Here is a 14,700-nt window from a genome sequence, read left to right on the forward strand (position 1 = left end):
TTCAGCTTCTCGATCTTATTACTCTGGGTTTGAATCCCGCTCGATCATAAATCTTTGTATTCGTTTTTGTGCGGTTCCGCTACTGTAGCCGTATCCCTTGCACCACATTAAGTTTGATAATGTTGAAACTGAGGAACAAGCCCACTACAAATCAAATTGAAAAATAACAATACGAAAACTGGGTGCCCCATGCTTCAGGAACGATTAGCAGACATACTAACTCACTATATAGAAACTTTTGCCCAATTATTATCGATGCCGACCATTGAAGATGGTTCAAAATCCTACCAGTTTTCGATAAAAGGCATCTCTTTGTAATTTTCTTAACGGATGGTACTTCACCACCTTTAGGCGAAAATTGTCCTTCATGCGGTTCCATTGCACCCCTTCGAATAATCCCAATTTTTTTTATTCGTTCGCAACGTCGCTCGAAATCTCCTTGCGTAGGTTAAAGTCTGCAGATCTTAACATCCCCGGCATTGGAGCTAAACACCATATGAGATTGTCGATGTAAAAATCCTTAGCTTCTTCACCGCAAACAAGAACCTCCATTCCTCATCCTCGGCGAACTCACGGTCAAAACCGTATTATAGCACGGCAATCAGCAAAAGAAACAGCATGTTCTACTGGACAAGTATACCCTTGCCTGGCCTATATATAATAGGTCATGTTAAAAATCGTAGCGCTAAAGATGAACTTTAATCTTTTCAAAATCACGCAAGGCATCACATTCGTATTTTTTCCACCTAAGCAAAATTTGTACCAAGTTATCCTGCAACTCGATCTAGAGTTTAAAGTATCATACAATTCGGTTGTTGCCACCGCAGAAACATTGAGCAATGTCGACACTTCTATTGTAGAGCTTTGCACCTTAACAACTATGTAGGTGCTGGGGAAGATACTACACATCCCAATCTCTCCCAACGTATGGGACCATTTGTCGCATTTGGCTCAGAATAACATATCCTTAAAATGCTTTATGGTAGGACTGGAATATGGGTCCCCATCAAGACATCTTTCGAACTGTTTAAAGCAAGCGAATGCTCAGTTTTGGAGTTCCCTAGTGGCGCGATTGCAGGTAGTCCCTAAGGGGGTTTACCTAGGTAACGCTCGATAGGTAAACTTTTTTTTTTGAATAAAAAAAATCATATCAATCCTTTTAAATATTATTATTTGAGTCTTGAAATATGACAGCATTTTTAATTAACAAATTTGATAAACGTTTGTATTTGTTTTTTGCGGCCAAACTGGGCTCCTTTAGAAAAAAGTGAGTGGTTAGTGAGAAGCTTATCCTTTAAACTTGCCTCTAGCGTCCGAACCACGATTGTAATTTTACCTGACTAAAAATTGAAATGGTCGAGTTGAAAACCAAAATATTCAAAAATCCAGAATAAAACTAAGAAATTACTTTAAAAAAAAAATTCATAGTGGTGAAAATAAGAACTACTAGTGTGCAGAATAATATGTAAAAATTTCAGCCCAATCAAATTAACAGAATTTTAGATGTGCTTCCTAACAGCAAAAAAAATGTGGTTTTGAAAAAAACAGTTTTCGTTTGTCCTTGAGCTGAAGAAACGCTGCAGCCGGAAGTGGGGATAATGGTGTTGTAAAGCTGCACTAAAAACCGTTTACCTCTTCTCAAAGTTGTCCAGTGGTCTCTGATCACGGCTATCGATGCAAGGGTGGTATCCCTCCTAGGTCTACCCTTTTAGCGGCTTTCAATCAAATAAACAATATTTGGCATCCCGAATTAACTAAGGCTCGTTAAACTGCGAACTTCCGCTAAAACCGGAGGTCCTTACGAGGGCTGTAGGCAAAAGAAAACCGGGAAACGGCCGCTCACTTAAGACAATGGGTATTGCGAGTACTATTGCACATTCTCATATTGGAAAGTTAGCGTAATTTCCAATATTTCGCGAAAAGATATCTCCTTAATCGTGAGTTTCTTAACTGTGCCGGAAACAAGTATCAATTGCCGCTTGGCGGGTGCTCGCTAAACGCTCCTCCAGTACGAATAGGGCGGTCTTGTAGCTCGCACCATTTTGTTGAAAATGAGTCACCACATTCACGCAAATATTCCAGCAGATACTGTGACTTATGAATATTGCCTAAGGACCAATTGTTATGAATTACGGCCTTGAACAATAAACTGGCATCACTTCCTACTTTGACTAGTAACCTTTTTGCTTGTTGTAGTATCATTCAAATTTTCAGTAGGAGAAACGCCCGAGGTCACTAAAGCTGTGCACTACGCCTGGTCCTTCGCATTTCCATCTACTTAAGATATCAAAGTGTCAGTCATCCGCTGATAGTAATTGCAGCCATTGGTAGATCTATGGTCGAGTCTCAACACTCTCCAAAAGTCAGTCCGACATTCGCTTTCATGGAATTTCGTCAGTTTGATACATCACAGAGGCTCAAACTTTTGGCAGTATTTTGAAATCATCTTGTTAATTACTAAAGATTCCAAGTTTAAATCGACCCAACCTTAGCATTTGTATGAAACAAATTAGGATCGATATAAGGCCATCATGGTCAATTTTGCACTACTCGTGACATGTTTGGGAAGGAATCGTTTGATCGGGTGTCGAATATTTGGATTTTGAAACCACAATAAAAGATGAAATATGCAGGAGCTGTGCAAAATATTTTCCAATATGCATTACATGCAAGAAAGTTGCTAATATAGAAAGGATTTCCCACGAGATAGAAAACCCTCCATTCATTGGGTATGTGGCTCACGGTCACCCACTTCTTGATTGTTACTTACGTGAAAAGTCGTGGGAAAATGCAACTCCTGAATTAACGTGTTGCGGTAAAATCATCACCAAAAAACATAAATATCTCACGTAAAAACCACAAAGTATTTCCCATGTAGAATGATTAATGACACACTTGACCTATTGTATTCAATTTCCTAATTTGATAGACATTTGTCTCAAGCTAAATATATATATGTTTGTCTCCTAGTACTAAATTTATCTTTCTTTAATCCAATTAAAATAAAGCAAGCAGAATAAGATACTTTTAAAGAGATGGTTTAGTAGCATTTATACATTTATAGGTCTTTAGGTAGGTTTTGATTGTTATAGACATAATTTTTTACTAAATTGGAAGCAAAATTAATATCTTGTTTTATATTCAAAATAGATGTCTAGATATTACCAAATCTTTATTCATTTTATTTGTTTTTTTTTTGTTCTTTCGTCACATCCTCCAAACTTTTATATTTCAGACAAAATGTTGCTGCAAAGGTTTTTACGTGCTACTCAAGGCGATGTGGAGGCGGCGAAAAAATTGATTGATTTAAACTACACAATGCGCACCAATTATTCTCATATTTTTTTGAAAAGAGATCCATGTGATGAAGCAACTCAATGCGTGTTAGATACAACGTAAGTAGACATTATTAGTTCAAATAGATTTATTTAGAATGCTATATTAAGATATACACCTCTAAGATAGTTCAGACTACCTCAACTGGCAGTTTTTCCCAGCACCATGTGTATAGTTTTCAGGTGCTACCTCCCCGTGGTGATACGCATAATTGCAGAAGTCATTTGATGACATAAACAATTTAATGAGAAATCACTTCATTTTTTGGCTTCTCCTTTTTCTAGATTTTGGATCACGCATTTTTATTGTTCACTTTTATAAATTTTGAAATCGGGGAAGTTTCAATGTTATTGCTAAACTCTTCCTTGACCTATAAGAAAACAGATGTATATGTATATGGAAACACAATGAAACAGTACAAATGCTAGCACAATGCCAAAATTGCATTCATTATAAATATCTGAAATAGATTAATAATAATCCGACCCAATTTTCTGTAAATTAACAACGATTGAATTTATTGCTAAGCATCTTGCTAACCCATTAACATAATGTTGTTAGAATTATGAGAAATGCAATCCCATTCAATTAGTTCAATCTATTCATACATGCACGTATGTAAAAATATTTGATTTATTATTGCCGGAAGATTAATTTTTGAATCAAACTAGAAAATGCCTTTATGGATTTGGCCGTGAAATAAATACTCTATGGATTTTCACATATTGTTGACTCATAAATGCAAAATTATGGTAATACCAGATAATCTTTCACAAGGTCTCAAAAAAGTTTAATATTTAAATATTATTGGGGGTCATTTACCTCATATTTTCGCTTTTTGCTATATTATTAGGACAAGAGTAAATTTAGCAAAAACGGTGACAAAATTGATTCATAAATACAATATTTACATTCGTTGTCACCCATGAGTAGCATCCGCTCGTATTTTGATAATGAACCAAGGAAAAGATAGACTGCCTTACGAATTCAGATATCTATCTCCATTTCCTAGTGTTCGAGCAAGGAGTATTCTAGGTCCTTTTTAAGGTTTTGTGTAGAACAAAACCTTTTTAAAGTCGGTTTACTGTTTGTCTGTCCGTCTGTCTGTCTGTCTTTTTTAAGGTTTTGTGTGTGTGGATGTGTCAGGTGGAAATCTTACAAAGTTACTGCCGGGTCAGGTTAAAGCAGCGTGTGGGATTCTCACCCACTAAAACACACTTTCTCCTTCTTCCTTCCCCGCGGAAACGACGCAAAGCATTACTTCGCGGGGTGGTTTGCGCTTTAAGTGACTAAACCTTCCGTTCTTCGCGTCCTCCTTCCGCGCTCTGCTTTTCCAAGTTCCTTCCGTATTCTTTTGATTGTGGAGTTCACCGTACATCAGTTTCCCTCCGACTTCAACATTTTCCCGACGATCCGCTACATACTTAGGTTGATTTTCAAGGAGTCTTCCAGACTCCCCCTCTCTGAAAAAAATGTGGACACTGGAACATAACATGCTCCGGGTCCCCAGGAGTGCAACCACATTCAGGCCAAAAGGAAGAATCATCCAGCCTGAGTTGGTGCAGATCCTTCCCGTAACCATCATGTCCTGATAGGAATTGCGTCAGATGGTAGTTAATCTCGCTGTGTCGCTGGATCCACTTATCAATATGGGCAATCAAAGTGTGGGTCCAACGACCCCTCTGTGAGTCATCCCACTGTTGCTGCCACTTCTCCAGTGATTCTCGCCTTGCCGCCTTTCGGCATTCTGCATCCTTTTCATGAGGATTCATTTTCCTTTTCTCGTATAGGCAGCGTGTCTTACTTGGCAGAATGTCTATTGGGATCATTCCCGCAATAACATACGCTTGGGCCTCCAATGTTAGGCATCATCCGCGCTAATAATACGCTGGTATTTGCCGTTTACTCATAGCCGTGGTCCAGGTGTCCCTTGAAGTGGTTTCGAAGTGATGATGTGACCACAAACACGATTATTAACCGTATTCCTCTTCCTACAGTTAGTAATCAAGACCGCCTGCGTCTTTTGTTCCGCAAGGTCAAGCTGAACCATCTCCTGCCACGCTTTTATGGCGCTAATGGTTTCGTTAGCGTACACTTTAACGTCTTCAGGTTTCTTAGCGACGAAAACCACAGCTACATCCTCTGAGAAACCGATTATCGTGGCCTTATTTGGCACGGGAAGGACAAGGACCCCATTGTACATCATGTTCCATAGGAGAGAGTCTGTCTCTCCGCAACGCGCATTTTTCTCGAAGATGGTTATAGCCATTGACACCAAATTTTATGGAAAAGTGGGAACTGCGAACGCTCACGAATGCAGTAAGTTACATCCTTTACGTCAAATTTAAGGGCGGTCTCCATACAGGCCCCCCAAATGAAGAAGATGGGCAAATGCTGCCACCACCAAGCATGGAAAAACAGTCCGTGTAATCCATGGGCTTAAAAATCGTAAGTCGCCAGGAGCCGATGGAATTACAGCAGAGCTGGTTATATATGGATGTGACAAGGTCACGTTAAAACCAAATTGATAAGACTAACTTGGACGATTTCCAACAGAATGGGCATATTGGAGCGATGGGCTGAGTATTTTGATGAACTGCTCAACAATCAAAATATCGACGAGTTGGAAGTCCCGTCAAATGGAAATGACGGACAAATGTTGCCACCACCGAGTATAGAAGAAACAGTCTGTGCAATTCATCGGCTTAAAAACCATAAGTCACCAGGAGCGATGGAATTACAGCCGAATTGGTTAAATATGGAGGCGACCAACTACACCAAGTGGTTCATCAACTTGTGCTCAAGGTATGGGACAGCGAATCAATGTCTAATGACTGGTATCCAGGCATTATCTGTCCTATACATAAAAAGGGGGATATCACGCAGTGCAGAAATTATAGAGGTATCATGTTGCTGAATATCATCTATAAGATATTCTCCGCTATCTTACTAGGTTGGATAGCCCCATACGCCCAAAACATCATTGGCCCATACCAAAGAGGCTTCACTTCAGGCAAATCAGCAACAGATCAGATTTTCTCTGTGCGGCAAGCGATGGAAAAACTGTTGGAATATGGACATAAGTTGCACCATCTTTTCATCGACTTTAAAGCCGCCTATGACTGCATAGCCAGGGTAAAACTGTACACGGCCATGAGAGAATTCGGTATCCCGACGAAATTAAAAAAACTGCCTAGGCTGACCCTGACCAATGTGCGAGGCCAGATAAGAGTAGTAGGTTCACTCTCCAGACCATTCGACATCAACAACGGTCTACGATAAGGGGATGCCCTATCATGCGTCCTCTTCAAACTTTCCTTGGAGAAAGCGATTCGCGATGCAGATGTGAATGCGAGAGGGACAATCCTCTTCAAGTCCACTCAACTACTGGCTTACGCTGATGATATTGAAATTATGGGAAGAACAACCCGAGATGTACAGTTTACCTTCATTCAGATCGAGCAGGCGGCACGAGATCTCTGGCTGCACATAAATGAAGGTAAGACGAAGTACATGGTGGCAACGTCAGCGCCAAAACCAAAAGAATGAATAACATCGAATCGCACTGGTCAAACGAAAACAATGAATATAGGAGACTAAAACTTTGAGAATGTTGAAAATTTCTCCTATCTAGGGTCGAAAATCGCAACCGATAACAACTATGCCAATGAAATCCGAGCATGAATGTTAACTGCCAACAGAACCTATTTCAGCTTACAAAAACTATTTCGCTCGAAACGTCTCATCATGGGGTCAAAGCTCTTAATGAACAAGACTAAAGGAGTAAACAAGGGACATATAGTTTTGCAAATTGAATCAGAATGAAAATTATGTCGCGTTGGTACCCTACCAGAAGCACTTCGTTTAATCAAAGGACGCAATAACCAACGGAAACAGCGATGGCAACGCACAAATGCATTAATCTAAATATGTCTAAATTTTTTAGAACGACTAGCAAAAGCTTGCGCTGGCAGACGTGAACCATTGAAATTCATTATTCTCCCAGCTTGTTAGATAACTCTGTCCATGTGGTTGATAATAGTCAACCTGCAGAAACTACATGGTTCATTTATAGCTAAGCAGCTATCTAAAATCGATACGTTCTCAGTTTTACCATGTGGAGCAGCACAAGTAACAACACTACGTTAGCGCTCATTAGAATTCAGAAGTGTGTAAGGATAGATCATACAACTGATCCGAAGATATTCTTTTTATTTTGTTATGACATCTATCTAGCTTAGAATGGCTCTTGGCTGTCAGCTTATTAACTGAGAATTCCATCTAGGAAGCCGCTCAAACTGGAATTCAAAGATTCGAGGTTCTTGCAAATTCTAATATATTATGAAATGAACAGGGAGGTTAGAAGATGGCTATTGCCAAAATGCCTAAATGGGTGGCTGTCACTCCAACCCAACCCCCCATCTATTGTATAAAAATAAACTATCAAAATACATTCTGAAAAAGTATGGAATGAATTGCTCCGCGGCGGAATATAAAGGATAAAACTAAGTAAGAGTAAAAGGTCCAATACGAAAGTCAACTTTTCCTTCTTTGGAATCAGGAAAAATAATAGAAATAACATATTTTAGACTCAAAAGCTAAAGTCAAAGCTACTACCTCCGCCAATAGCCATACTCATTCTTCCCATAGTTAGAAAAATTGACTAATTGAAGAGAATTGATTTGTTTTTCACCGCAAAATTAAGGAATAAAAATTCCTCCAGAGTTCCAGATCCACGAAACTTAATGATTTAGGGTCCTACATTAGACGTTAGCTGGCAATCAGGTATGCCAGGCTTAAGACACGTGAAATTTGTACAATGACGTGTAAGGAACCGAACTGCTAAGGATCATGCCCACCTTCTCAAACTGACTAGTCCACCAGTGCGATGGAATTACACCTAAGTGTGGATTTACAATTGCTAATTTTCCACAGTAGAGTGTAGTTGCTCCCACTTTTTGTTTTTGATCATCCCCAACCTCCACCTTCTTTGCAGTTCCTGAATTCCATACAACATAACTCAAACAAAGTTAGCTGACAACAAAAACTAAAAACATTTGTTTTCTCTGAACCATTCTAGGGACATGATCATTCTACCGAACTTAACTCCTGAAGGCAACAAAGTTCTCTACTACCGATTGATAGATTTCGACCCTGACAAGGTAAGTCAATTTCTTCGATATAAACTGGATACCATACAAATAAGTGACTGCAGCCATCAATTATCACGCATGACTAGAGAAAGAAAAGGTCGCTTAAAAGCGTATTAATGAACGTTTGCTTTAGTGAAATGAATTCCCCTTTCCTGTATACCCAATTGATTAGACCTAATTTTTATTTAAAATTATGATCTGTGCGTACAGAAGCCTAAACTCATTGACAGAATTCATCAACACTCGGTCCAGCTTCAACCGCTTTCCATAGAAGGTAAAAAGACGTAAAACATGTATCCAACACACAAATTCGCTTTCAGTCGGCCACATTTTTTGCGTCCAGGATGATTTGTTAACTTTTTCTTAACGTATTAAGTCAATTTATCGCGCAAACAAATTAAAGAAATGTATGTCAATGTCTGCTTCCTTGCTGAAGACGCTGCGTGTAAAATTAAAGTGGGTACTTAAAAAAATACACAACATTCGCTGAGTAGCTAAGCACCCGGAGCAGCGTAAGTTTTAAGTGCACTTGGTCTTCTTTGCGTTTTGCAAAAAGCATAAATTAAATGAACACTGTGGTTACTAATTACTCAAAAAAGACTCTTTTCCGACCACATATTTGCACAATAATGTAAGCAAGTAATTAGGAAGGCGTCAGATGGATTTCTGCTAAATATTTACCGTAATATACGTATGTAACCAGTTGCTTTATGGTACTAGTTAGCAGAAAGTGAAGCTTTTTATTTAATAGTTCTTTAACTTTCCATTAAATTAATGTATATTCAGAACAGTCTGACCTTAACTTCTGTTTAAAGTGTATTCAATGCCAAAGTGAAAATCTTCTCCTTTCCCTAGACCTCGAGCGCAGATAAAACTTTACAGTCAACAATAGAATCTTTACAGGCCAGCAAGATTTTTATATTATATGGTCAAATTTCCAGGAACGTGGACTTGAATTAAAAGAAGGAGCGACGTTCCCATACACGTATTAACTAAAGAATACACACGATTTTCTGTTTTTACTTGCATATCCGAAGCTCACATTCGTATCCCTACAAAATGGGGCGTTTTAGAGCGTTAAAAATTAAAATTCTTATTTTAATAACATGCAGTGCCACAAACAAAATTTTCGCACTGGCAGTATGAAAGAAAATTCAAGTTCAAAAGGAACTTTTCGGGTTTATTATGAAGCTGGAGAATAAAGTTGTGCTACATGTGAAGTTCTTATTATTTACACCAGCGGAAGTTCTATTTAAAGAATATCGTGGAAAGGAAAGTTGAGGTTTTGAGGGAACGTTCGTCGAAGATTTGTGTGTTAATAGTAGAATACAAAAAAAAAACGTCAAAAATAAACACATACACAAACATTTTGTTAAACGATTTTTTTAATGAAAGTAGATAAATGAAGGTATCTATAAATGTCGAATTAGAAGAAATTAATTTTCATCATCATCAACGGCACAATAACCGGTATCCAGTCTAGGCCTGCTTTAATAAGGAACTCTAAACATCCCGGTTTTGCGCCGAGGTCCACAAATTCGATATCCCTAAAAGCTGTCTGGCGTCCTGACTTATGCCATCACTCCATCTCAGGCAGGGTCTGCCTCGTCTTCTTTTTCTACCATAGATATTGCCCTTATAGATTTTATTCACAACCGGACGGTCATGGTATCGCTCATAGATTTCGTGGTTATGTAGGCTACGGAATCGTCCATCCTCACGTAGGGGGTCAAAAATTCTTCTGAGGGTTCTTCTCTCGAACGCGGCCAAGAGTTCGCAATTTTTCTTGCTAAGAACCCAAGGAATACATGAGGGCTGGCAAGATCATAGTCTTGTACAGTAAGAGCTTTGACCCTATGGTCCTATCTTCATTGTTTTCGTTTGACCAGTACGATTCGATGTTGTTCGTTCTTTCGGCTTTGGTTTTGGCGCTGACGGTGTATAATGTGCAACCCAAGATTTCGCACCGCCTGCTTGATCTGGGTGAAGGTAGACTGTACATCTCGGGTTTTTCTTTCCATATTGTCAATATCGTCAGGGTAGACTTGAAGGGGATTGCGCCTCTCGCATTTACATCGGCATCGCGAATCACTTTCTCCAGGGCCAGGTTAAAGAAGACGCATGACAAGGCATCCCCTTGTCATAGACCATTGTTGATGTTGAATGGTTTCGAGAGTAATCCTGCTACTTTTATCTGACCTCGCACATTGGTCAGGGTCAGTTTAGTCAGTCTTATCAATTTCGTTGGGATACCAGCTGTGTACAGTTTTACCCTGGATATGCTGTCATAGGCGGCTTTAAAGTCGATGAAAAGATTGTGCAACTGATGGCCATATTTCAACAGTTTTTCCATCGCTTGCCGCAGAGAGAAAATCTGATCTGTCGCTGATTTACCTGGAGTATGGGGCTATCCGGCCTAGCAAGATAGAAAAGAATATCTTATAGATGGTACTCAGCACCGTGATACCTCTATAATTGCTGCACTCGTAATATCCCCCTTTTTATGTATGAGACAAATAATGCCTCGTTGCCAGTCGTCAGGCATTGATTCGCTGTCCCATATTTTGAGCATCAGTCGCATCTTACTTTCAACACTTCCTAATTAACAACATCTTATGTTATGGTCTAAACCCAAATACGTTACTCTTCTTTTAAAAAAATTCCTCAAGAACGAGCTCTACGATCACGATAGTTCGATCAGTGGCAGCATCCGAATCCTCAGTCCAAGCACATAAGAGAACTCCGCAAAATCTCCCGGTGGCTTGGCAAAGCTGTTAGTCGTCATGATATCCTACCTCAAAAAAATCTCTATTTCTAAAAAAGCAAACTTCTTTGTTTTCGTCCATGGCCACAGCCATATTCCATATGCGTGGCCGATGCTCTGAAGCCGAATTAATCATCTCCCTTGAATCCACACCATCATATTCCTAAATATTCAGTCAAACCAGACTAGCTCTATCTCACCAATTAAAAATTTAAAGTCGACCGGACTTGATGGTATCGCAAATACTATCTTAAAAAGTGTTCTGTAAACATTCGTCCTTCTTGTCTTCTCTAATTAATCAGTGTTGAAGACCCACTTCCCCACCTACTGGAAGTATGCTCAAATCGCTCCTATCCTATCACTTCTAGGCTATTCGGTTGAACACGCCCTCTTAATTCTCTAAATCAATATCTTATTCAGGATTAACAACGAGACTCCTATAATATTATAGTCTACCTCATTGTCATAAGAAACGCTTTGAGCTCCGTATGACTGTGCAAACTAGCCCAAAAGGTGAATTGCATCCTAAGCTTCCTCTCACACCGTTGCAAACTACTCTCAGCAACAGCTCTCCGTATACCAATCCTTCTGACATCCCATTTTTTCTGCAACTCCTATAAAGCTCTCCACAGCAGACATCCCGAGCGCATAATTCGATCAAAATCCTCCAACATCCCGATGACCTCATTGTGTATACTTCCACAAAGGACATTGTATGCGAACAAACTCGTCTGAATATTTCTGCGAACTTTGTCGGTAATTTACCAAGTAGAAACTAGGCCTCAATTTTCAGAAGGGTCAACGATTGTCTTCCGCAGAAACAAAAATAAAGATAACTCCGGCAATGTTTTGTGTTACTGCGAACATGTCCCTTAAGAACAGTTTAATTCCCATCCCTACTGTTAAATAAATTATCTGTCTAAGCATCACCATCACTTCCAACTTATCCCACATTAATAAAGCACTAAAACGTGTAACCGGGAACTTCAAATAGCTAATCCTATCGTTCGTTTCAATAAAACTACTCCCTAAAGGGTCAAGAGTCATGTTCTGCCATAAGCAATTAGCCCTTTTATCATTTCTGAAATCATCTTCTGGACATATGTCTCACCGCGTAGGAAGTACATATCCAACCAGATCTGCTACGATTCTTCCCAAACGCCGCGCATCAATGCGTTCGTGGTCACATAGGCAGTAAAATTATGTGAAAGGTGTCAATCTTTGTCTTCCAACGATGGTCAACGTAGTCACAAAAATTTCGAAATTGACATCCCAATAAAGACTAACTCACACGAAACGTTCGAAGTAATAGGTTGAGTTAATAATGTTATCTGTGGGAGAATGTTTCTCCCCAAGTAGTCCGATCTGTTATCTAGTCAATGGCGAACTCAGGATTCCCATAATTCCAAGCAAAAATTTATTATCCAAGTTTCACCTCACCTACACCGGCGGCGTGTTGCAAGGTTATGACTCAGTATTCTTTACGGGCGGATCAAAGATGGCCTGTAGAGTCGGCACGGGGGTTTTCCCGAATACACACAGTGTATCCAAGTCGTATGGTCTCCCAGGTTTCGCCAGTGTATTCCAGGCGGAAGTACTGGCGATATTGGAAGCCTGTCGATGGCTGGAGCGAGATTCAAGCCCCAAGCGTAACATAGCCAGTCTGACCGCCAGCCAAGCGGCCATCAAGGCCTTGTACTAAGCGACGACATCTTCCAGCCTGGTGGGGCAGTGCAGAGACCCACTGAACCGTCTAGGCGGCACGCTCAAGGTCACTCTCCTCTGGGTTCCCGGGCATAGGAACATAGAGGGGAATGGGCGCGCTGACGGATTGGCCAGGCGAGGCTCTGCTCTTGGCAGTCCTTCCGCGAATACAGTCGGTGTTCCGCTGGCGGCTGTCGGGGGCCGAGTCTACTCGCATTACCTAGCAGCCGCGGGCCTAAGATGACGAAGCCTTACGAGCTGTGCCAAGTCAAGGAGAATTTAGCCCGCTTATAACAAATGCATTCAAGATTACGGCGGTCTACATGGGGCACAGACACCATGCCGCTAGGCTCGGCATATCTTACACTTTGCATTGCCGAAGCTGCGGAGAAAGAAGGGAGACCCTCATGCACTTTCTCTGCGATTGCACAGCTCTAGCTAGAGTTAGGCTGCGGACACTGGGTAAACCATTCTTTGGGAACTTCAGAGAGATTTCTAGCTGCAGGGTGGGAGAGCTGCTTTCTTTCGTGAATGCTACGGGCTAGCTTTGAAGATCCCAGCCGGCTTCACTCTGCCTCCCTGCTCCCATAACAACAGTCACAGTCTTAGGAGTTTGTGGCATCAAAACGGCGCATCAAAGCGCTAATTGGGCTCCTCGGAGCAGCCACTGATACCTACCTACCTCCCTACACCGTGAGACGTTCAGTTCCTCAACAATTCAGACTGCTGGAGCTTCTTTATACTTCTTTCTTTTCGAGCTTCGGACCCTTTCTGGTGGGTTCCTCAAACGAATTCAATGATCTTTATGAAATAACCGAATAAATTGTCAATTTCAGTATCATTTCAACGATGTAATCAGAGTTTTCTTCATGTTTGCCGATGTCCGCTTCAATACACCAGATCCAGCTGGGATGAGTGAGGGCGAAATCCCTATATTCGACATGAAAGGATTTACCTTGAAACATTTAACCAAAGTTGTTTTGTCCACACTACGGATATACATGAAGTTCACACAGGAAGCACATCCTATACGTCTAAAGGCAATCCATGTCGTAAACTGTCCATCGTATTTGGACAAGGTGATAACAGTTATAAAGCCCTTCCTCAGGAGCGAAGTCTTCAAAATGGTATGCATCTAAAAGTACCACCTTGAGTAATTTATATCATATATTTCCCGTTTTTACAGATTAATTTCCACCTGTCCGGCGCGGAAACGTTATACAAATACGTCCCTAAGGAAATGCTACCCAACGACCTTGGCGGACAATGCGGCCAGATCGCTGATATCAAAAGCGAATGGGTTAAAGTTCTCAAGGAGAAAAGGTAAATTATTTGTTATTAGAATTTACGGTGAGACTCATATTTCGCTTTGCAGAGATTTCTTAACGAATGAAAAATATTGGAAAGTTGACGAAAAGAAACGAACCAAATCTAAAGGAAACAAAGTGCCCAACGAAAGTTTTCAAAGTTTAAGCATTGATTGATGGATGAATGTTAGTGTCCTCTTTGTTCAATACTCATATAAAGGGAAAATGGTGATAAACGGTGTGTATAGACTTCTAAGTTGTACTTATAACGGGTAGATAGTAGGCAGCTATGATTGTGTACAATCGTAAGTATTCAATGCATTTCCAGTAGTAGTAGTACAAGACTTGAATCCGATTAGCGAAGGAAATTTTGAATAAAGAATGTTTAAAAGGAATAAGATCCGTTGCAATTCTATTTCACCAGAACCATGATCCC

General features: G+C 40.3%; 1 protein-coding gene across 1 annotated transcript in view; it reads left to right on the forward strand.

The window, feature by feature from the left end:
* The window catches only part of LOC119653749 (alpha-tocopherol transfer protein-like), a 29,370-nt gene extending 14,740 nt beyond the window's left edge, over window positions 1-14,630 (forward strand). The window contains exons 2-6 of the mRNA XM_038058678.1: window positions 3,236-3,395; window positions 8,417-8,498; window positions 13,794-14,084; window positions 14,144-14,280; window positions 14,333-14,630. Coding sequence (XP_037914606.1) covers window positions 3,236-3,395; window positions 8,417-8,498; window positions 13,794-14,084; window positions 14,144-14,280; window positions 14,333-14,441 — 779 coding nt within the window. The 3' untranslated portion in view covers window positions 14,442-14,630. The remainder of the gene's footprint in view (window positions 1-3,235; window positions 3,396-8,416; window positions 8,499-13,793; window positions 14,085-14,143; window positions 14,281-14,332) is intronic.
* Window positions 14,631-14,700: the final 70 nt, after the last annotated feature.

This window comes from Hermetia illucens, chromosome 4, assembly GCF_905115235.1.
Source record: "Hermetia illucens chromosome 4, iHerIll2.2.curated.20191125, whole genome shotgun sequence".
NCBI classification, from domain to species: domain Eukaryota; kingdom Metazoa; phylum Arthropoda; class Insecta; order Diptera; family Stratiomyidae; genus Hermetia; species Hermetia illucens.